This window comes from Hyperolius riggenbachi, chromosome 5 (genome assembly GCF_040937935.1).
Source record: "Hyperolius riggenbachi isolate aHypRig1 chromosome 5, aHypRig1.pri, whole genome shotgun sequence".
Taxonomy (NCBI): Eukaryota; Metazoa; Chordata; class Amphibia; order Anura; family Hyperoliidae; genus Hyperolius; species Hyperolius riggenbachi.
In genome coordinates, this window is record NC_090650.1 from 283,074,243 (window position 1) to 283,098,858 (window position 24,616).

The 24,616-nt window shown below is 41.2% G+C and overlaps 1 protein-coding gene across 1 annotated transcript in view; it reads left to right on the plus strand.

Annotated features, from left to right (window-relative positions):
- Positions 1-23,711, plus strand: part of PARD6G (par-6 family cell polarity regulator gamma) — a 111,717-nt gene extending 88,006 nt beyond the window's left edge. Inside the window, exon 3 of the mRNA XM_068238344.1 lies at positions 21,340-23,711. Coding sequence (XP_068094445.1) covers positions 21,340-22,202 — 863 coding nt within the window. The 3' untranslated portion in view covers positions 22,203-23,711. The remainder of the gene's footprint in view (positions 1-21,339) is intronic.
- Positions 23,712-24,616: the final 905 nt, after the last annotated feature.

Sequence of the window (24,616 nt, forward strand, 5' to 3'; positions counted from 1 at the left end):
TCTTTGTCATCTTCGCAAGTGATCAAAGTGTTTAAAATGACTAGGTTCACTCTCTTATACTACATGCGGTACGAGTTGGATTGTATTCCTGAACATGATAGGTTACTTGTTGCGCTGAGTTCTTGTTCTACTGGAGGACTATTCATTATTATACTGTTCTCCCGACAGTAGTGCGTGTGTACAGTCTGGTGAGCAGATCGTTCAGAAACTGCCGTATCAGTCTGCAGATAGACGGTACACACGCACTGTCGGGAGAACAACCGCCCAGCGGGAGGGTCAGACGGACCCGTCCTCTTTAGTAGTGCGTGTGTACGCACCTTTAGAGGCAGAGGATCGGCAGGATAGCCAGGCAACTGATATTGGTTAAATGGAAATAAATATGGCAGCCTTTACATACCTTTCACTACAGTTGTCCTTTATGGTGGGAAGACGTCCAAGAATGAGCTAAGCCCTTGGTGTCCACAGAAGACAGTTTGAAAATACAAAAAAGGACCAGCTGTATTGAAGAAAGATAAGGGAGAGCAGTATGGAGCAAAGAACTTTGACTTTTGCAGTCAAGCAGTGGAACAAAAATATCCCGTTTAGGCCCGGTTCACACTAGCGTTCCAGGTCCGGTTTCCCTGGACCGGAACGCACCGTATACTGTACAAACGGATCCGGATGTGAATGGATACATTGTTAATCAATGTATCCATTCACACCCGTCCGTCTGTCAGGATCCGGGTCCGGGCTGCGTTCAGGATTTTTCCAACATGCAGCATTTTTCCGGAACGCAGCTCCGGCCCGCCGCACCTGACCCTGAACCTGACCATTTTCCCCGCACCATAGGAAGTGATGAGAAACGGAAGTTTCTCATCACACTGGCAATAGGAACGGGTGCTTACGGCACCCGTACTTTGCCACATGGGGGGTCCAGGCATGGACAGATGGGGGCCCCCACTCTCCCCATGCCTGTCTCTGCTGCTGCGCCTGTTTAAAGTACAGTATCGGCAATCCGGAAGTGTTACTTTCCAGATGCCGAACTGATACTTTTTTGTTTGCAACCTGACCGGATCCTGAGGGATGCGTACGGCCCCCCCGGACCCGGACGTGCGGTCCGGTTTCACACAAAACTCTAGTGTGAACCGGGCCTTACAGACGCCATTGACCTGCCATGTCATGCCCACACTGCTTTGCCCCCCTACATAGAGCAGACAAGCGATTAGTCTGCAAATGAGAACAATCTCTTCTGTGGGGTCAACAACAGCAATAAAGAGCGAAGACATCCTAATTTTTCCCTACTGCATCCAAAATTAGGAAGAATCGTTTGGTTGCTCTATTTTTAGAGTAAAACTGGCTCTGTGTCCAACTTTCTAATACATTATTCTGAGACATGAGTGTGCTCCCTGCTTATTTATTAATGTGAACAAGATTGAGTTAATCTGGTAAACATGTGACAGTGTATGTACGTCATACATGCTAAATGGTTGATGGTCTTCCCTGGTGCTTCTCACGCCAATAAGCCATTATTGTGGGTGTGCCATGTGCTGCTGGAGGCTGCATAGAATTCCAGTTGTGTGGCGAGCCAGCTGGATGTCCGCCTCTAGCATTACTCTCTTGGGCAGGTGCCGGAGTTGTATTACGGAGTGTGGGAACCCTACTGATCTGGCTCACAACGTTGCACAATTACCCTGCAGCATTTTCCTGTGTTTGCTAAATGAATACAACACTTCTGTACACACACATAAACTTTTGGATACTTCTCATGTGACGCCTGTAAAGCTGCAAGGATTGCAAATTAGTATAAGATCTAAAGTTGGCCATACATAACCTGATCCCTAGAAATTATGTAGAGGACAATAAAATACTGTAGGATATGGGTAAGCAATATAAAGCAAAGGCTTCACTATTGCTGTACTATTGGAATGTGTATTGATCAAAAACAGATGCTTTACCAGCTATAACGACTAGGTGTGCAGTGTTTTAGTAGCAGAGGTTTTTGTACACCTTGTGTCTGCAATGTAAGTTGTAGAGACCAAGAATTCCTATATTGTAACCACAAAGCATATAGGAATACCTACTCTCCTTTATGGATACAGCGTGTGTGCTAGACATTTACCCACTGCCAAAATGGCAGTGCTGCAGGGTTGTGGGCGGGAGGAGACTGGATAGAGGAAAATGGAGGTTAAGTGGTTCTGTACCCATGTGTTTTGTTTTTTTTTTATTTTTATTTTTTTATCCTGTCACGTCTCAGTTCAGGTACACTTTAAATGCACAGCCAGGCAAATGCTAACTCTGAGCACTTATGTGCGAAAGAACAAAATGGCGCAGGGAAATTTGGCTACACCAAGCGCTGCCATAGGTCTTAATGTGAATTACGGCTATAGTTGCGCTCACACAGACTGAGCCCAAATTACTATAAAAACAGCGTAATTTGGCAATAGCTGGATTCAAGTTACATCTTTCCCCTGAGCTTGGATGGAGAATGGTAATTAGTGCCGCCAGGACTTTTGCAGGAGTAGGGTGAGCCTTTTTTCAGCTTCACCTTGGGCCATAATTTCCTGACGTGACCTGTCCCCTTAGAATATATAGATTTCACAAATGGGTATTTGAGTGCACAATTGTCAGTGTCTGCCTTAGAACATCCGAACATAAACGAGCATTTTTTTTTTTGTTTTGTTTTTATGTATATTTTGAATGCATCTTTACCCCATACACTCCTACCTTGCTACTGTTTCTCTTGCGTTTTGTACTCCTTATGTGTACCAGCCCAAACTTTAGTCAGAAACGGCTGATCTACATGCTTGTTCACGGTCCATGGCTAAAAATATTGGAGCCACAGGATCAGCAGGACAGCCAGGCAATGTGCATTGTTTGAAAGTAATGAATTTTAAAGCAAAAATCGGTACACCATTACAAAATGTTGCATTTACCTGTTCTTTGCAAGAATAATCCACTTTCATGTGCTTTGAGCCCTCATGATCCAGCAGTCACTCAGCAGCGCGTAGGTGTGATCCCCTCGTTAAGTTGGGAGCAGGGTGAACCGCAAGATGGGCTCTCCCTGCTACCGCTGAGACTTCAGGGTCGTGTTAAAAACTACCCCCTTCAAGTTGTAGCAACTCCGAGGAGGCGTGGTAATTGAGGTCCGACTATTGCTGGCACACAAATTACAGGGATTTCTTGAGAAACACCCCTGCACCGCCACAGCTGTGGATTGGGCACCTGGATGATCTGATCCGCTCAGCACCACCCATCACTGCAATTCCTTAAAGAGAACCTGTACTGAGTACAGTTATTTAAAATAAACACATGAGGTAACTTCAAATGAACATTACATAGTCACCTTGCCATCAGTTCCTCTCAGAAGCTCCCCATTTTCTTCTTACAGTGATCCCTTCCAGTTCTGACAACATTTTGTCAGAACTGAAATATATCAGTTGCTGTCAGTTATATATCCGTTGCTGTCAGTTATAGCTGAGAGGAGAACTGATGTGTCCATGTTTCCCTATGACTCAAGTGGGCGATGTTACAGTTTAACTGTGTGTTGACCAGGAAGCTGTTATGGGGCAATAGCCATTTTCAAAATGGAGGACAGAGCATTCCCTTGATCACAGAGGACAAACAGGACGCAGGAGAGGAAAAAGAGATTGAGGAGTAGACTACACAGGAGGTAAGTATCACTTGTGTATGTTTATTTTGACTTTTAATGTTCAGTTCAGGTTTTCTTTAAGAAGAGGTATGTCTAGGATTCTGTTTAATACACGTATACCAGTGAGTTACTGAACCGTTACTTTAGTATCTGGTAACTGGATCAGTTGCAGCTATTATTTTCTACTCCCAAAGTCTGCCCCCAGGTGGGGCGGATTAGCAATTTGGAAATGTATGTACTGTAATATATGGGAACAAGTTTACCTGGGTGGAAACGATTGTGCTCAAAACTGAATTTCAGGCATCTACTCATTTTAATCCAACAATTCTGCTACAAATATGTTTCTCAATATTTCTGAGAGCACGCAGGTGCCAGCGGATGCTCTTATGGTGACTTTGTCCTGTCTGCTGTATTTTTAAATTCAGGATTATGGACAGATCATTACATTAGTTTGCTCGGTCAGCTCTCAGAATTGCAAGCCTGTAAATAATTTATTGGTTGCTTCTTTAAAATTGCATTATCATAGGGTTGTGAGCTTTATTTTTCTCTTCAATGAAATATGCCAGTGTATAAGAAAAACAGGCTGTGGCAACACCATGGCTATTGCTATTTGTCTACATTACAGGAAAGCTACAAAAGTCAGTAAGAACTGCTTGGCTCAAAATAAACAGTACCCAACTAATGATTTTACCTTTTATTGTTATAAAATTAGATATTACATTTTCAAAATAACCTTCATTCACCCACTTTCCCAGAGCTGTAACTTCATACTTGCACAACACTGCCTGTTGCAGCCACAAATTAATCAGTACTTTTCTCTGACCCAAGCGAGGCAGCAACTGAACAAGTGGTATTACGTCAATCTCCACAGAAGTTACAGCACTTTAGTTGATTATTTGTTTACATTTTATTATAGGCTGGTAATTAAGACAAGGTAACAATTGAAGGATTAATGCACTTGACTTTATCAGTCTTGGGGTGCAGTGGTCCAGTCAGTGCATCCATGCTCCAATACCTTTACAGAGTGATTGCTCTGTTCCAGTGCTTGCATGCCCTTCGTCCAGGGCAGGACTGGGACCTTTTGGCCTGGGGGGAAAACACAAACTAGAGGCCCGTGTTCAAGGCATCCTCAGCCCAAATGGCGTCACACAGGCACCCCACTTGCTATATGCCGCTAGTCACATAGGGCGCTCATAAGGAAATACAGCAAGGACACTTGCAGGACAGCGTGACAGGTAAAGTATAAATGCATAAGCATCAGATGTCACATAATACATTCGGAGGGACGACGGCCAGGGGTTTCCATTGTGTCTGTTGTTCGTGATTATTGTGCGCAGCAAATAAACCACATCAGCCTGATATTTTCCAGCATCTCAGATTCGACCAATTTCCACCCAAAAACTGTCAAAGTTGATTGGCATGCTTGTGGCATCACTAATTTTTATCCAATTCGATAGTAATTATCAAAACAGTTGGTTGATAACCGTGGTGACAGATGTATGGCCACCTTAATTCCCCAAGAATCACCCCCTTACACACACACACACAAACTAATATCCAAAGAGGGACTGTCCCTACAAAAGAGGGACAGTTGGGAGCTATGATGGTGAGAGAGCAGACAGTGTTTTTTTTCCCTCCAAGCAAGCCTCTGCTCTGCATCATGCTGCGTACAGTATATTTACTAGCTTTCCCGCCCTCTAATTGCTAATTGGGCTTTTATTTCCCTCAGCCAGCCTAGTGGTTCACATTGCCTTATACAAAAATCTGAATGCAGCAGGCCCTGCACCAGCCCTTAATCATTAAGTGAGAGGCAGCCTGGGGGGAAATCTCCCCCCTTCCCCCCCCCCCCCCCCCCCGGCCAGTCCTCCCCTGCCTTCGTCTGTTATATGCTGGATACACACCATGCGTTTCCGCGTCGAATGCGTCCATCGATACGCGTCGGTTTGATTATTTCCGAGCGCATTTCGATGATTTTTAGGTCGATTGCCATGTAAAGTATGGCAAATCGACCTAACGATCCATCGAAACGTGAATCGGACATGTCAGAAATAATCAAATTGATGCATATCGATGGACGCAACGAACGCGGAAACGCATGGTGTGTATCCAGCATTAGAGGGCACTGCTTGTATGTAGGACTGACTTCTTATTTGCAGTAGTACAGAACATGTGCCCTGCTCAACAAATACTGGCAGATATTTGTAGGTGCTTGGTCCACACCACACTCGTTCGAGTTACTCCCTAATTTGCCTGATGAAGCGAGTCACACCTGCAAAATGTGTTGCACTGGGGAGTAGTCAAAGTTCCTTTTTGTTTGAATTCAACAAAATCAAGTCTTTTTGTGGGGAGGTAAGTCCACCACTACCTCCCATTTTAGTGTATATTATCATATTGTTGGCGCCTCTGTACAAATATTATCTGCTAGTTTTTGTCCACCCATGGTAGAGGGATATATCCCCCTTTTTCTGATCTACAGAGAGTGACTAGTTAACCTGAGTGGGGACAGGTCTAATCTCCCCACCTGTCCAATCGGTGGTTGCTTTAGTGATTACCCTTATTTGTGTGTGTGTGTAATTATTTCCAATTTGTCTCTGCTCAACAAATGGCGACCAACAGTGGCCAGAGGGAGGAGAAATAAGTGTCCTTGAAAACAACAAAAAACCACCCTCTGTTGCTGAGTCCAGTACAGGACTTGTTCCGAGGCATACAGTATGTTTATTGTGGGGCTGCTGTACATAAGGACTGAATATGTCAGCTGCCCTATCTTGAACTGCAATGTTCTCAATACATTAAGAAAAGTATCAAGCTTTCTTGGTTTAGATATAGATAGACAGATATATATAGATATATAGATATAGATATAGATAGATATAGATATAGATATAGATATAGATATAGATATAGATATAGATATAGATATAGATATATATAGATAGATATATATAGATATATAGATAGATATAGATAGATAGATAGATAGATAGATAGATAGATAGATAGATAGATAGATAGATAGATAGATAGATAGATAGATAGATAGATAGAGATATATATATATATATATATATTATGAAAAACTATTTGCCCCCTTCCTGATTTCTTATTCTTTTGCATGTTTGTCACACTTAAATGTTTCTGCTCATCAAAAACCGTTAACTATTAGTCAAAGATAACATAATTGAACACAAAATGCAGTTTTAAATTATGGTTTTTATCATTTAGTGAGGGAAAAAAACTCAAAACCTACATGGCCCTGTGTAAAAAAGTGATTGCCCCCCCTTGTTAAAAAAGAACTTAACTGTGGTTTATCACACCTGAGTTCAATTTCTGTAGTCACCCCCAGGCCTGATTACTGCCACACCTGTTTCAATCAAGAAATCACTTAAATAGGAGCTATCTGACACAGAGAAGTAGACCAAAAGCACCTCAAAAGCTAGACATCAAGGCAAGATCCAAAGAAATTCAGGAACAAATGAGAACAAAAGTACTGTAATTGAGATCCATCAGTCTGGTAAAGGTTATAAAGCCATTTCTAAAGCTTTGGGACTCCAGCGAACCACAGTGAGAGCCATTATCCACAAATGGCAAAAACATAGAACAGTGATGAACCTTCCCAGGAGTGGCTGGCCGACCAAAATTACCCCAAGAGCGCAGAAAAAACTCAGATGAGAGGCCACAAAAGACCTCAGGACAACATCTAAAGAACTGCAGGCCTTACTTGCCTCAATTAAGGTCAGTGTTCACAACTCCACCATAAGAAAGAGACTGGGCAAAAACGGCCTGCATGGCAGATATCCAAGGCGCAAACCACTTTTAAGCAAAAAGAACATTAAGGCTCGTCTCAATTCTGCTAAATAAACATGTCAATGATTGCCAAGACTTGTGGGACAATACCTTGTCGACCACCGAGAAAAAAGTTGAACTTTTTGGAAGGTGCGTGTCCTGTTAAATCTGTCGTAGAAGTAACACAGCATTTCAGCAAAAGAACATCATACCAACAGTAAAATATGGTGGTGGTAGTGTGATGGTCTGGGGTTGTTTTGCTGCTTCAGGACCTGGAAGGCTTGCTGTGATAAATGGAACCGTGAATTCTACTGTCTACCAAAAAATCCTGAAGGCCATCTGTTCGTCAACTCAAACTGAAGCGATCTTGGGTGCTGCAGCAGGACAATGACCCAAAAGACACCAGCAAATCCACCTCTGAATGGCTGAAGAGAAACAAAATGAAGACTTTGGAGTGGCCTAGTCAAAGCCCTGACCTGAATCCTATTGAGATGTTGTGGCATGACCTTAAAAAGGCGGTTCATGCTAGAAAGCCCTCAAATAAAGCTGAATTACAACAATTCTGCAAAGATGAGTGGGCCAAAATTCCTCCAGAGCGCTGTAAAAGACTTGTTGCAAGTTATCGCAAACGCTTGATTGCAGTTATTGCTGCTAAGGGTGGCCCAACCAGTTATTAGGTTCAGGGGGCAATTTCTTTTTCACACAGGGCCATGTAGGTTTTGAGTTTTTTTTCTCACTAAATAATAAAAACCATCATTTAAAACTGCATTTTGTGTTCAATTATGTTATCTTTGACTAATAGTTAACGGTTTTTGATGAGCAGAAACATTTAAGTGTGACAAACATGCAAAAGAATAAGAAATCAGGAAGGGGGCAAATAGTTTTTCACACCACTGTATGTATGTATATGTATGTATGTATATGTATGTATGTATATGTATGTATGTATGTATGTATGTATGTATATATATATATATATATATATATATATATATATATATATATATATATATGTATATATATGTATATATATATATATGTATGTATATGTATATATGTGTGTGTATATATATATATATATATGTGTATATATATATATGTGTATATATATATATATATATATATGTATGTATGTATGTATATATATATATATATATATGTATGTATGTATGTATGTATGTATGTATGTATGTATATATATATATATATATATATATATATATATATATATATATATATATATATATATATATATATATATGTATGTATATATATATATATGTATATATATATATATATATATATATATACCTTCTCTGTTCTGCTTTTGTAATGGCCAGTTAACTTATGTCTCCATTGGAGTGCATGTTGTTGGTCAAGTGAGTGGTACCATGCATCAATCAACTGTTTTGGAAAAATGCATGCAGTAGGATTTTTCCTCAGCAGACAAATTTACAACTGATCGATGTGAATAGGCCCCTAGAATAGCATTTCATTCTTCCACCCATCCATTTTCGGTCCACTTATCTGTCTGAAATAATGCATGGTGGAGGATAAAGCAAGAACAGGCTCTCATGGTTCAGTACTGTGGTGTGAATGTAAATGATCCCTCGGTGGACTTGTTTTGCCTCCCTTAACTGTGTCAGTGATAAGCCATTCAGTAAAGGCCTGTTTCCACCAGATGCAAATTCGTGGTGGTTTTGCTGCACAAGAATTTGCATAGCAATGTATTTCAATAGGCCTGTTTCCTTTAAATGTGTAATTCGTATGAAGGGAAAATCTGGATAGCAGTGCCTCAACTTTCCGGATGCTGCATTCAATTTTTGCAGCAGTTTCTTGCGCATTTCAGATGCATTTTCACGTTATGCCAATAGAAAAGAAAATTGGCTGTTGCTCATGCGCATTTGCATGTAAAAACCGAACACGAGTATGCGATTTTACATCCAAAAAATGCATGTAAATGTGTATGCTTCTAGTGGAAACATACCCTAAAATGCATATGATTATTCTGTTGTGTGTTTGCTTGAAATACTTGACTTTTCTAATTCTCGATGAAATGGTTATTTGAAACAGTTTTATGATTGTTCATTTATCTTGAACATTAGTGTGACAAGTACGTGTTTTTTATTGTTTATCCTCTCTTGCAATACTGATAACTGAAACTGTTAAAATCAGAACATTTTTAACACTTTTGATTGCGGTGAAATTCAGTCTAGCTGCAGTTTTTCTCCTCTTGCTCTTCACCAAATGTCACTCCTATTGAGCAGGGAGCTGATGGGACTTGCTTTGCTGATTTTTGTCAACCTGTACGCGTATGTTGGAGGGGCACAGACTTCTGGGAGGGGGAGGTGTGGATAAGCTTCCAAGCACCACTCCTACCAAACAGGACTCTGGAGCAGTACATGGCCAAGCCGTTGCTGAACCATTCTTCACCTAGGATAAAAGGATGTGGGTAGTATTTGGCAATATTTTCGTTAACGGTAGCGGTGTACCACGCATTGCACAATTCGACCCGTGTATGATTAACCTGAGCACTACTATGGTAACTTGTTACCGTGCAAATGCTCACATTACCCATGTACTGCGGGTTGTGCTAATTGCGGTAGTAACAGTAATATATGCTGGAAATGTTAACGGCGGTAATTCATCGACTCCTTCAGGTTTCTTTAGTGTGAACTCCTCTTTAATGAAGCTTCAAGAGAAACTCCGACCAAGAATTGAACTTTATCCCATTCAGTAGCTGATACCCCTTTTTACATGAGAAATCTATTCCTTTTCACAAACAGACCATCAGGGGGCGATATATGGCTGATATTGTGGTGAAACCCCTCCCACAATAAACTCTTGAGTACATACTCTTGGCAGTTTCCTGTCTGTGAACCTTGATGCATTGTGGGAAATAGCCGTTTACAGCTTTTTCCAACTGCCAAAAAAGCATGCAGCAGCTACATCACTTGCCCACAGTAAAAATGTCACCATGTAATAAATGTCAGAATGTAAATCAGGGATTTAAAATATTTTACAATGGGCAAACACTGACTAAATCATTTTATACATACAGTGGGTTGCAAAAGTATTTGGCCCCCTTGAAGTTTTCCACATTTTGTCACATTACTGCCACAAACATACATCAATTTTATTGGAATTCCCCGTGAAAGACCAATACAAAGTGGTGTACACGTGAGAAGTGGAACGAAAATCATACATCGGTCCAAACATTTTTTACAAATAAATAACTGCAAAGTGGGGTGTGCGTAATTATTCGGCCCCCTGAGTCAATACTTTGTAGAACCACCTTTTGCTGCAATTACAGCTGCAAGTCTTTTAGGGTATGTCTCTACCAGCTTTGCACATCTAGAGACTGAAATCCTTGCCCATTCTTCTTTGCAAAACAGCTCCAGCTCAGATTAAATGGACAGCGTTTGTGAACAGCAGTTTTCAGATCTTGCCACAGATTCCCGATTGGATTTAGATCTGGACTTTGACTGGGCCATTCAAACACATAGATACGTTTTGTTTTAAACCATTCCATTGTTGCCCTGGCTTTATGTTTAGGGTCATTGTCCTGCTGGAAGGTGAACCTCCGCCCCAGTCTTAAGTCTTTTGCAGTCTCCAAGAGGTTTTCTTCCAAGTTTGCCCTGTATTTGGCTCCATCCATCTTCCCATCAACTCTGACCAGCTTCCCTGTCCCTGCTGAAGAGATGCACCCCCCCCCCCCCCCCCCGAGCATGATGCTGCTATTACCATATTTGACAGTGGGGATGGTGTGTTCAGAGTGATGTGCAGTTAGTTTTCCGCCCCACACAGCGTTTTTTGCGTTTTGGTCAAAAAGTTCAATTTTGGTCTCACCTGACCAGAGCACCTTCTTCCACATGGTTGCTGTGTCCCCCACATGGCTTGTGGCAAACTGCAAACGGGACTTCTTATGCTTTCTGTTAACAATGCCTTTCTTCTTGCCACTCTGCCATAAAGGCCAACTTTGTACAGTGCATGACTAATAGTTGTCCTATGGACAGAGTCTCCCACCTGAGCTGTAGATCTCTGCAGATCGTCCAGAGTCACCATGGGCCTCTTGACTGCATTTCTGATCAGCGCTCTCCTTGTTCGGCCTGTGAGTTTAGGTGGATGGCCTTGTCTTGGTAGGTTTACAGTTGTGCCATACTCCTTCCATTTCTGAATGATCGCTTGAACCGTGCTCCATGGGATGTTCAAGGCTTTGGAAATCTTTTTGTAGACTAAGCCGGCTTTAAATTTCTCAATAACTTGATCCCTGACCTGTCTAGTGTGTTCTTTGGACTTCACAGTGTTGTTGCTCCCAATATTCTCTTGGACAACCTCTGAGGCCCTCACAAAGCAGCTGTATTTGTCCTGACATTAGATTACACACAGGTGCACTCTTTTTAGTCATTAGCACTCATCAGGCAATGTCTATAGGCAACTGACTGCACTCATATCAAAGAGGGCCGAATAATTATGCACACACCACTTTGCAGGTATTTATTTGTAAAAAAATGTTTGGAATCATGTATGATTTTCGTTCCACTACTCACATGTACACCACTTTTTGTTGGTCTTTCATGTGGAATTCCAATAGAATTGATTCATGTTTGTGGCAGTAATATAACAAAATGTGTAAAACTTCAAGGGAGCTGAATACTATTGCAACCCACTGTAATTATTGTAAAAATGAAGCACTTTTTTATTATCTTCACTGGAGTTCCTCTTTAAGTTGCCGATGCACTACACAGTATTTTTCCTAGCTAGGCAAACGTGGTTGCCACAGCCCCTTGATCATCCCACAGATGACATTGCATGATTGGGAATGATGGTTCTCTGCCGATGTCACGCGCAACAATTGTAATGATGATTGCAGGTCTGGATAGTGTAATGGTTAAGAGCTCTGCCTCTGACACAGGAGACCAGGGTTAGAATCTCGGCTCTGCCTGTTCAGTAAGCCAGCACCTATTCAGTAGGAGACCTTGGGCAAGTCTCCCTAACACTGCTACTGCCTATAGAGCGCACCCTAGTGGCTGCAGCTCTGGCGCTTTGAGTCCGCCAGGAGAAATCGCGATATAAATGTTATTTGTCTTGTCTTGTCTGCAGTGAGGTTGAATAGCGTATAGCTAGTTTTTAGAGCTGTATTGCCTATAAAATGTTGTTAAAACATAAAAGTGGCTAATAAACCGCTTGCAGCAGATCTGTATGAGGTGCACTCTATTCCCCCTGTAGACCCAGGGAACCGACTGCATTATTTACAATTACTACAGGGAGCAGCTCTGTCTAATCTAGACTCTGCCCTGCCATTTGTAGTTTTAAAAGCATGACACATCTGTATTGGCTGCCTCTTAAGCTGTCTGAAATGATTTTCTTGTTTGATGGGAGCAATTCTCCCTTTGAAGTGTTCCTTAGAGCTGTCAGTTAGTGCTGTTTGGTTCCCAAAAGGAAGAACATTGGCTGAAGTGTGGGCCTGAAAGCTGGTGCTGCTGAACGGATCTGGCACGCTGGAGAAAGCTGTTTTTAGAATTGTATTTGGCAGTGCGGTGGTATATTTCATCTGACAGCCATTCCTTGGAAAAAAAAAACAGCTGTGTAAGCAGTGGGAGTGGTATTTCCCACTACAGTCTGCAAATCTGGAGCCGTACACATGACAGAACATGTTTTCTTAAACACAGGATGAACACAGACACGGCTAGTGTACGTAGCTTGTAGTAATATTAATAGCAAGTATAGAAAACAGAATCTTTATTAATCCAATAGGTAATAATGGTGAGATTTTGTTAGAAGTATATATCGGAGCCTCTGAGTGATCAGTTTGTCATATTTACCGTATTTTGCGGAATATAAGATGCTCCGGCATATAAGACGCACCTAGATTTAGAAGGTAAAAATCAGGAAAAAAAAAAAAAACTAAACCTAGGTGCGTCTATGGTGCAGGGGTGTCTTATGGACCTTTAAACCCCCCAAAACTGTCTCTATCTAAGCTGAACTGCTCATCTACACTAAATCCTGCTACACTACACTTCACTTACCCCTGCTGCCCCCACCAACTACACTACACTACACGAACTAACCCCTGCAGCCAACCCAAACTACACTACACTTCACTAAGTAACCCCTGTAGAAACCCAAACTACACTACACTACTACACTACACTTCACTAACTAACCCCTGAAGCCAACCCAAACTACACTACACTAACTAAATCCTGCACCCAACACAAACTACACTACACTTTGCCCCTGCAGCATCTCACCTGATCCTGCTGCCGCGATCCTGTCCTCCTCCGTCTGACTGCCGCCTTCCAAGGGTCATCCGAGGGTCCCAGCTGTGGTCATCTGAGGGTCCCAGCCATCCCATCCAGAATCCCGGCTCATCAGTGTCCCAGTCGCCAGATCGTCTTCACTGCAGACAGCAGTCATGCGGTAATCGCACTGCTGCCTCGCCGACATCCTCCATGGTAACGGCGTCCTCTTCCTAGTTACGATGCCCCCTTCTGTGTGACGAGCAGCGCATGTGCGCCTGACGTCATGCGTGACCCCGGCGCACGTGCGCCTGACGTCATGCGTGACCCCGGCGCACATGCGCCGCTCGTCACACAGAAGGGGGCACCGTAACTAGGAAGAGGACGCCGTTACCATGGAGGATGTCGGCGAGGCAGCAGTGCGATTACCGCATGACTGCTGTCTGCAGTGAAGACGATCTGGCAACTGGGACACTGAAGAGCCGGGATTCTGGATGGGATGGCTGGGACCCTCAGATGACCACAGCTGGGACCCTCGGATGACCCTTGGATGGCGGCAGTCAGACGGAGGAGGACAGGATCGCGGCAGCAGGAACCGGTAAGTATGTTTTGGGGCCCAAATACCGTACCTTTAGAATATAAGACGCACCCACTTTTTCCCCCTAGTTTTGGAGAAGAAAAAGTGCGTCTTATATTCCGAAAAATACGGTTACCTTTTAAGAGGAACTGTAATCAAGGAGTGAACTTCATTCTGATCAGTAGCTGATACCCTCTTAGTTTATACTTCATTTGCACAATTTCTGTTGCCCACTGGGGTCAGAACAATGACCCATTGTGTGATAGTTCGGGTCAGAGTTCTGTTATGAAAGAATGAGGAGGCCTGACGGCATGGCAAACAACTGAGCCAGTTATTGTCATTGAACGGTGTTTACTCTTTTTAAAGCATTATCACTACACAAGGTTCCCAAATGACCCTGATTAAAAGTTTACATACTCCTAAAGCTGCACATCTGCGTCAATTATCTGATTTTAGAGCACAAACCAAATGGGCTTTGCTAGAAGCTACATGTGCTCTTCCTCATTCCTTGGCCTCCCACATATGGTCCAGTTCCTCGGGTTCACGACTACCCTCTAAAGGCTTGCCTACCCACACGGTTTACCTTACATATATGGAATAGGGCATTTAGGAAAGCTAATCCTGAAATCCTTTCCTTCTAAACTTCAACCTTTACTGGGTAAAACAATACAATAACATTTGTAAAGCACTTTTCTCCCATAAGACTCAAATCCTAAATTTGTTCTGGGTTTGGATTACGATTTTATGGAAAGGTGGTTCTCTTTGGAGAATTTTAAACATCAAGATTGGATGCAACCAAACTCAAGTACTTTTATTGATTATGCTTAATCTTGTGAGCGAGTTTCGCCTACACCGAAGCGCCTTATGGAATGTAACCAAATTACACATTTTCTTCGGTCTTTGGTCTCCAGGTCAGCAGACTTATGCCATGCTATGTTTTTTTTGAGGATTTATGCTCTGCTAAAGGTCATCAAAAGGTTCTGATCTCCCAAATGTATATATTGCTTAGTACTAACTCCCATGCTCTGATCCCCCTCCCATGGCTATATAGCGAAATGGGAGCAGGCTATCTCTCAACCAATTTCAGTTGATGACTGGGGCTCCATTTGGAAAAACGCCAGGGATTCCTCTGCCCATCCAAATAAAGGAAAACCTATATAAAATACTATTTTGGTGGTGCTTAAAGGACAACAGAGGTGACACGTGACATGAGGTAGACATAGAGGTTTTTTTGTTTCTCTGCCTGAAAGAGTTAATCAGGTATGCAAGTGACAGTTTCTGTATGGGTTGGGACTGGGTCAGACTATAGCATAACCCTCACTGCCATAAAATACTTTCCTGTCAGTAACTGGCTTCTGAGAGCAGAAGAGAGATAAAAAGGATCAATAATTCATGGATTTGAGCTCTGGCATACTTCAATGCATGTGTAATTGAGCAGAGACAATGAAACAGTAAAAAACATAAAAACTAGATTTAAATATAAAATAAAACTGTGGGATATCTAAAAAAAAAATAGTCATTTTTAGGTGAGGAATAGATACAATTGTTTGGTTTTCAGCAGTTTATTTTCACCTCAGATCTTTGTTGGCAGGGATGTGGGATCAGAGGAACTTTGGAACATATATTTTGGTACTGCCCAGCTCTCTCTACTAATATCTGTCCTGTTGGACACGTTGTAAACTGGGTAAAATAGTCCCTAATGCATGCAAATTTGATAGAATACTAATTAATAGAATATTTACCGCAGCTAGACGAACTATCACTTCTAATTGGAAGAAAGTAGCACTCTCTCGGAGGTGGTAGTTAAAATTAAATGGTTGCCGTTAATGGAAAAGCAGTGGTTTTCTGCATGGACATTGCATTGTCTGGCTGAAACAACCGGACTTCAGCATGATTGTTGGCATCAGACAGTCTATCCTACTGTTAATTATTTTAGGGATTTGTCCTTTAAAGTATTGCACTCCTTTTTTTTTTTCCAGGATTGTACTTGTATTTTTAGGCGGACACTTTACATGTGGCTGATGTACCCATTTTCTATTTTCTGTAGAACTTCTGTTTTTTTTTTTGGGGGGGGGGGGGGGGGGCGTTTTCTGTTTCAGTGACAGTTCATAGCTTTGTCCATTTTGATTGATTTTTAATAAAAATAGTGTTAAAAAGTTTACCTACTCAATTTCTTAATACTGTGTGTTGTCCCTTTAACATCAATGACAGCTTGAAGTCTTTTGTAAGAGTTGTAAATGATCATCTCCCCATTCATCCGACAAAAAGACTCCAGTTTCCATAAATTCTTGGGCTGTCTTGCATGAACTGCATATCGGAGGTCTCCGCAGAGTGGCTCAATGATACTGCGGTCAGGAGACCAGGCCACTTCAGAACTTTCACTTTATTTTGCTGTAGCCAGTGATCGGTCGACTTGGCCTTATGTTTTGGATCATTGTCACATCGCAATGTCCAAGTACGTCCCATGCTCAGCTTCCTGGCTGATGAGTGCACAATTTCCTCCCATATTTTTTGAGAACTTACTGCATTCATATTATTTATTTTAGTATTTATATACGACCGACCTATTACGCAGCGCTGTACAGAGTATATTGGCACTATTACCATCAATTCTGACCAATTTGTCTGTGGCTTTGTAGCTCACACATCCCAAAACATCAGTGATCCTCCAGCATGTTTCACAGTAGGAATGGTGTCCCTTTCATCATACGTCTTGTTGATTCCTCTACAAATGTAGCGTTTATGGTTGTTGCCAAAAAGTTTAATTTTCGTCTCATCACTCAAAATGACTGTGCCAAAAGGTTTGAGGCTTGTCTTGTAAGTGGGATACTTTGTGGCATTTGCGTAGTAATAGCTTTCTTATGGTAACTCTGTCATCTTTTTTTCAAGTGAAACTGCCACACCACATTTTTTTCAGAGTCCTGTATTTCACCTGAATTAATTTGTGGGTTTTTCCTGGCATCCCAAACCATTTTTCTGGCAGATGTTGCTAAAAATGTTGTTGGTCTACTTAACCATGGTTTGGTTTCAACAGAGCCCATTATTTTCCACTTTTTAATTAGTTTGAAAACTGCTGATTGGAATTCTCAATTCCTTGGATATTCTCTTACATCCCTTTCCTGCTTTATGCCTCTTTTCCATGGTGTCCTGTCTGCCCCCCACGACTGCCATTCGGGTGCAATTTATATGCAGCCGAATGGCAGCAGTTGTAACACCACGTGTGTCGTGCTGACACGCGGTGGCATTACCATGCGGCATAAAACAGTCTCCTGTAATGTCTAAGCATGGCAACTACCGTGCAAATGCGAGGGGGGCGGCTGTCTTCCGCCCTTGTCGAGCGCCTGTCAGATGATTGTAGGAAAAAAGATTCCCTTATGCTGAGTACACACGATACGCTTTTCTGCTCGATTTTCCACCCGATCGTTTTTTTCGCTTGATTCTCTTATGTTCCGCTCATTTTTCTTATCTTTTTCCATTCACTTCTATGAGAAATCGAGCCAAAAAACGATCCGAAGGAATATCGGACATGTTGGGAATTTTCTATCGCGCACATCTATCAGGAGTAAAAACGTATGGTGTATTCTCAGCATTACATCCTTTAGTTCACTTCTTTATCATTCTATGAATGGCACGCTTATCAAAATGACCCAAAATAAATGATAGACTATAGTTTATTTTATTCAGTATGCTTGTGATGTAATTGGATTATACTGTAAGTATCACCCAGTGTGAATACTTGGTGAGCATTGTGAATAGTACAATGGAAAAACATGACTTCTAATGACTAATAATATATCTAAAACCTCTTGCAGGGAACATCTTGATGGGTTTGTATTACTGCATTGCATAAAGGCACAGGACATGTAAAAAGTATTCAAACACACAAGCCTTGATTTTTCACGTTCTAGGTTGTTTCATCATTTTTACATCAAGTCCGATCTCTCCTCAGAACAGCTCTGGAACCATGTTACTGTGAGGTGGTGACCCCTGCCTTGCTTTGCTTGTAGTAGCCATGGAACTAGATGTATTGCGTGATCAGTGTGGTCCTCTCCAGCCTATGCACAACTGCCATGTATTATACTGCCTGTGATGAGTAATAGAAGAACTGGGAGTGACTGCCAGTAGCAATAGTATGTAATCACCTGCATGACGCTCTGTCACAAAGAAAAATGCCTGTTTGGAAAACCCCTTATAGAAACTGGTGCTGTGATTGTTTGTCATGCATGCCACAGTAATGAAGCTGGGCCTATTCAGGCTCACTCAGAGATGTTGCTGCCCAAATTTATTATGCATCAAAGGAGAGGAAGAATGGCTGCTTTTATCTGAGATGTTTCACAGACATTCAGTGCTATGAAGAAGTAGTTGCTTTCTTTCTGATTTCACCTATTTATTGCATACTTGTCACAGAGTAGCATCAGATACGTTGTCTGCTTTAGGTAAAGGGTACTTTGGCAAGCCGTTTGAGTTTGTTGTGTAGTGTGGCCTCTTTGTGCTTCTGACATGACCAAACCTGACAGGGGGATGATAAAATCTTAGCTAACAATGGTGTGTTGCTCTCTGCTGCTAACCCCATCTCCAAACAGCCTTTTGATATTTTTACTCCCTCCCTTCCATCCACCCCACACCAACAATGCTTATTTGCAGGGCTTCAACTCTCTCTAGCAAAAATGTAAAGAAATCCACTTGAGTGATCAGTAATTTGCCAATAACCTGGTTTATGAAAGCCCAGACCTTTATCAGCTATTTTATTTTAACAGCTATCCAATAGCAGAAGGAAAACATTAAAAACATGCAGTGTGTCTGACACTGATAAGATTCTCAGCACCAAAGAGAGGAGATGGAGGGGGATTAAAGAATTGCGCACACTGTAGACAGTTAAAAAAAAAAATAATCTATATCTATATATCTATCTATCTATATATATATCTATATCTATATCTATATCTATCTATATATATCTCTATCTCTATATCTCTATATCGACCACCCACCTTAATGTACCGGTACATTATGGTAAAGAGGTTTCTAATATGGAGATTAAGGCATTGGTAGAATTGCATGTTCTTCTATTTATTGATCTTCTTATTTTAATCAGGAATCTTACTTATTATATATCTGCTAATATTGTAAAAATTTCTATTTGCAAACTGAGTATAAATTCTAGTCAAACTGGGCTTCCCAATTGTTAAAGGACCACTATCGTGAAAGATTATAAAATACATGTAAACGCATACAAATAAGAAATTAGTTTCTTCCATGGTAGAATGAGGCATACATTTTGTTTCTCTATGTTGCTGTCACTTACAGTAGGTAGTAGAAAGCTGGCAGGTTTTGTCTAGTCTATCTCTTCATGGAGGAATCTCAGCATGGCCTTCATGCTTTATAAAGACGTTCCTGAAAAGGATTTATACAAAGATACTGGCAAGCCTCCCTGCCCGCGCTGCACACTTTTTTTTGGCAGTTGGACGTTGCAACTGCCATTTACTAAGTGCTTTTGAAAATAAAACTCTGAGAATCACCCATGAGGTAATGTGCTAGTCCAAAACCTGTAGGTTCTGTAAGACTTTTATTACCTATTGCAAGTGAAAGCAACATAAGAGAAAAGTAATTAATGCTCATTTTACTCTGGAAGAAACCTATTTCTTATTTGTATGAATTTACACGTATTTAAAATTTTGCAATTTTTCCAGACCACACAGTGAGTTAACACTTGTTCTTAATGGGCAGTGTCCATCAAGAATGTCGTCTTAGTCAATATGCTGGAGCTAACGGGTGGCACCTGGCCTTGAGGCACTTCTTATAGGGGATTTTTTTTTTCTTCATCTACTGTATGTGAGATTGGCCTCTCAGTTACAGGAGCAGAAGCTCTACTGTTGTTTGCTGCTGGAATCTTCACTTCCACCTACCATTCCATTCATTCTGTATTCCTATAATTAAGACTGTAGCAAGAAATGGAGATTACAGCCTCATAGTGTTTGAATAACTTTGAATGGGTGAACACAATATGATTACAGTCACTGCTGGATCTTTAATAGACGTGAGCATGGATATGTTGTGTTTACTAACCAGAGGTTTTCTTAAAGAGACACTGAAGCAAAAAAATGATATTATGATTTGTATGTGTAGTACAGCTAAGAAATAAAACATTAAGATCAGATACATCAGTCTAATTGTTTCCAGTACAGGAAGAGTTAAGAAACTCCAGTTGTTATCTCTATACAAAAAAGCCATTAAGCGCTACGACTTTCAAAGTCATGGAGAGGGCTGTTTTCTGACTTTTATTATCTCAACTGTTCCTGAACTATTTACTTTTTCTCTGCATTCAAAATGATTCTTTCATCCTTTAAGACCTCTCTTCTGGCAGAGTGTTGTGTAATCTGCACATATTAGAGAATGATGCAATGTTAGAAAAAACACCATATACCTGAAAATAAAAATGAGAATATTTTGTTTGCTGCTAATCTTCTAGTAAGTATTCATAGTACACAACCAATTCATTATATCAAATATTTTTTTTGCTTCAGTGTCTCTTTAAATGTTGTCCTTTTTCCTTGTTTACTCTATATGTATTTGTCTGCTTTCATACATAAGGAATCTGCAAGCTCTAGTTTCTGTTGAATGTTCATGGCTGTATTGTTCTGAATACAGTTGTTTGTTCAATCAAGCTTTCCTACTACATGGTTGGTGTTAAAGGGAACTTGAAATGAGAGAAGTGTGGAGGCTGACCTATTTCATTTTAAATACTAGTTGCCTGGCAGTCCTGCTGACCATCTGCCTCTAATGCTTTTAGTCATAGACTCCACACAAGCATGCAGATAAGATCTTTCTGACAAGCAATCGAATGCCAGGCAGCAAAAGGAAATAAATAAGGTGGCCTCCATATCACCCTTGCTTCAGGTGCCCTTTAAGATTGCCACCTGTGTGGGTAAGATAATGGTGAGGAACTTGAATTCTAGTAACCGCAACGGCCCTCAATGTCTTCTTTCTGAGTTTGAAAATCCTGTTTAGTAAAACTGCTTCTTGAAATGGTAATTGACATGCACTTATCACTCCCCATTAGTTCTGAATTATTTTAACACCTTTCTTTTTTTCTTTTCATCTTTTTGCAGAAGAAGTAGACTACAACACATTTGGGTCAGCCACTTTGAATAGAAAGAAGAAAAGTGCCTTGGTGGCCTTACGAAATGATAGTCTCCGCCACAAGAAACCACATATCAACATCAGCATGCCTCATGATTTTAGACCAGTGTCCTCCATCATTGATGTGGATATCCTTCCAGAAACACACAGACGAGTGAGACTTTATAGACATGGATGTGAAAAGCCACTAGGATTCTATATTCGAGATGGAACTAGTGTTCGGGTGACCCCTCATGGTTTGGAGAAGGTGCCAGGAATTTTTATCTCTAGAATGGTTCCAGGAGGCTTGGCAGAGAGCACTGGTCTGCTGGCTGTGAATGATGAGGTTCTTGAAGTAAATGGTATTGAAGTAGCTGGAAAGACTCTTGACCAGGTCACAGATATGATGATAGCGAACAGCCACAATCTAATCATTACAGTGAAACCGGCCAACCAAAGAAACAATGTTATCCGGAGCAGTCGAATGTCTGGCAGCTCTGGTCAGTCAACAGACAGCACAGCCAGTCACCACAGCTTGCCGTCGGCTCATCTCCTACAAAATTTTAACCCTGATGAGATGGAAAGTGACGATGATGCAGATATTGTTATTGAAGGTAGTATTGAGCCTCGCAACATTCCTAAATCTCATAGTCTACCTTCTGGCAGCCTTTCACGGATCAATGGCACCAGCCTTAGCCAGAGGTTAGAGAGAGACTTGGGGCTTAACCACTCTGGGCGTGAAAGTAATGGGAGTATCCACAAAATACTGAACAGCTTAAAAGCAGACCCAAGGAACAGTTTGGTGATACCCAAAGGGGGCGTTGAGGAAGATGGCACTGTTATCACACTTTAAAGAAACTGCCTGGTGTTAGTCTTTAGCTCCTTTTTGAACATGCAAGGTTTATGTTCAAGTCTTGCAGGAAGAACTTTTAGACCTTAGGGCCTCATTCACACTAGTGCACTTCTGTCTGCTTTTCAGCAGCATGTATCAATCTGTAACATTGATGTGCTAATACAAAGCAAACAGTGTGAATGAGGCCTAAGACTTACCTGTTGGTTAACTATTGAGTGGTCAGAATGGTACCTAATAAAATATACATGTTCATTTTTTTTTAGTTTTACCAATTTACTGGAAAGTTATGTCTTGATGACATTTTATACCTGTGTAAAGAAAAGCTCAAACTCCGTTACCAAAACATCCATTTACAAAGACCCCTCTACAGTATAAGAATTGTGACTCTTTCAGATCATGTTCAAAGAGCATCAAGAGTATAGTTATAGCAGGAAATGGATTAATCTCAATCTGCAACCATTTAGTATATCCATGGTACTTTTTTTTTTTTTTTTTTCAATCAATTGCCTATAAATAGGCTGTGAAAAGGCTACAAATGTTTAAAAATTATTTTTTACCCTATCCTACATCCATTGTGGACTATTTTAAGAATCAAATTTGCAATGAAGTACTGTAATACACGTCAACACCACCACCTGCTGGCCAAATGTGGTTCATACTATATTAAATGAAAAAAGAGTAAAACGTCATTTGTTTTGTCTGTCAATGTCGTGGATTTACAGTCATGTGCTGTCTACATTAGAAACTATGTACGGTATTCTGTAGAGAACACTAGTGATTATTGTTCAATCGGGCTTCCATTATCTCACAGTGCCTTGTATGTGTAGTTCATACACTGTGAGGCGTCAGACATTTTGGGAAGGCCAAAATGCTACTTCCTTAATGAAGTGTTGAATGATTGCTATTAAAAAAAAATTATGTGAAAACGTACTATCTTTATACTACAAGTGAAATACAACAAATGGTATTATTTTAGTGAATGCTATACTAAATATAGATTTTCAGGGAAGAGGGGGGGAAAAATCAGTGTGCAACAACGTCCTAATTGGCAAGAAGCAGGGCCCTTCATTTATGACCACACTGTACTATGTCTTCAGATTGTGGGAGTGGCTGGGAAGCTGAATGGATTTTTGTGCATAAATGCTTGCTTAGAAAGTGTTAGAGGTACCTAAGAATATAAAGCACCACTAGTCATGTTCTGATGATCCGATAGGAATGTAGCGATAACTCACTATGTCTTCCCAGCAGTGCTCTGTTAGGCTGTTTTTTGTTATATGCTACAGTGTTCTTCATAGAGCCTGCATACCTCTCTGAAAAGCGATTAAGGACTTTAGTTATGAAATCTATGAAACACATTCCACTGTCTTTTTTTTGTTTTTGTTTTGTTTTTAATTTAAGATTTAGCATGATACAAAATTGACAGCTCTTGTTTTTTATACATTTGTACTTTAAAAAAAAAAAAGGTATGATAAATAAAGTCAGAACAATAAATGGTCATGGTTCAGTTTTTATGTGACTCTGTGGATTATTTCCATCATGTTGTTGATGATAGTCAGCACTGAATTGATTGCCGTCAATATCAAATAAACCATCTGGAGATTTATCAATATTTTTTTTTTTTTCAAAATCCCTTGTTACTGACCTTATTTTTTTTTTTTTTATGCACTGCAAATAACGTACATGCATTCCATAGAGGTCGGCATTAAGGTTTGTGCTTTGTGTAAAGCGGCACACCTGAACTAAAAATATCAGAGCTGGCCATACTCTGGGTATCTTAAGTGTCCCCATAACTTAGGCTCAGCTTAGTTGGCATCCCCTGTCTCTGTGCTTAGATCTCCCTTATCCCGGACCTTGCGTGAAGGGCACATGCTCAGAATTCAAGCGTTGGAAAGAGGGAGCATGGAACAGGGCCAGCGTTACCATAGGGGCAACCAGGGCAATTTAACAGAGTAGAAAATGTGAAGACTGAGGGGACACCAAGGTCATGGGGGCACTGAAGAAACCCTGGCTATGGCCGGGGCTGATATTTGTGTTCAGTTCAGGTGTGCTTTAAGGGATGCATGAGGCAAATAAAATAAAATCAGATTTACTTACCTGGGACTTTCTCCAGCCCCTAGAAGCCAATGTGTCCCTCGCTGCAGCTCTGCTCTCAACCAGTCTCCTGGGGTCCCCTCCGTAGCTGCCGCTGACCTGGCCAGGGTGTGGCTGTCGGCATTATACGCAGATGCGAAACTGCTGCCCCTGTGTAGATCGCTCCCTGCTACAGGAGTACGACCGGTGTGTCCATGCACAGAGGTGCCGACCTGGCAGGGTTGGGGTCTGCTATGGAGGGGACCCCAGGAGGCTGGCTGATAAGAGATCTGATACGAGGGACACACCTGGGGCTTCTTCTAGCCCCTAGAAGCCTCTAAGTA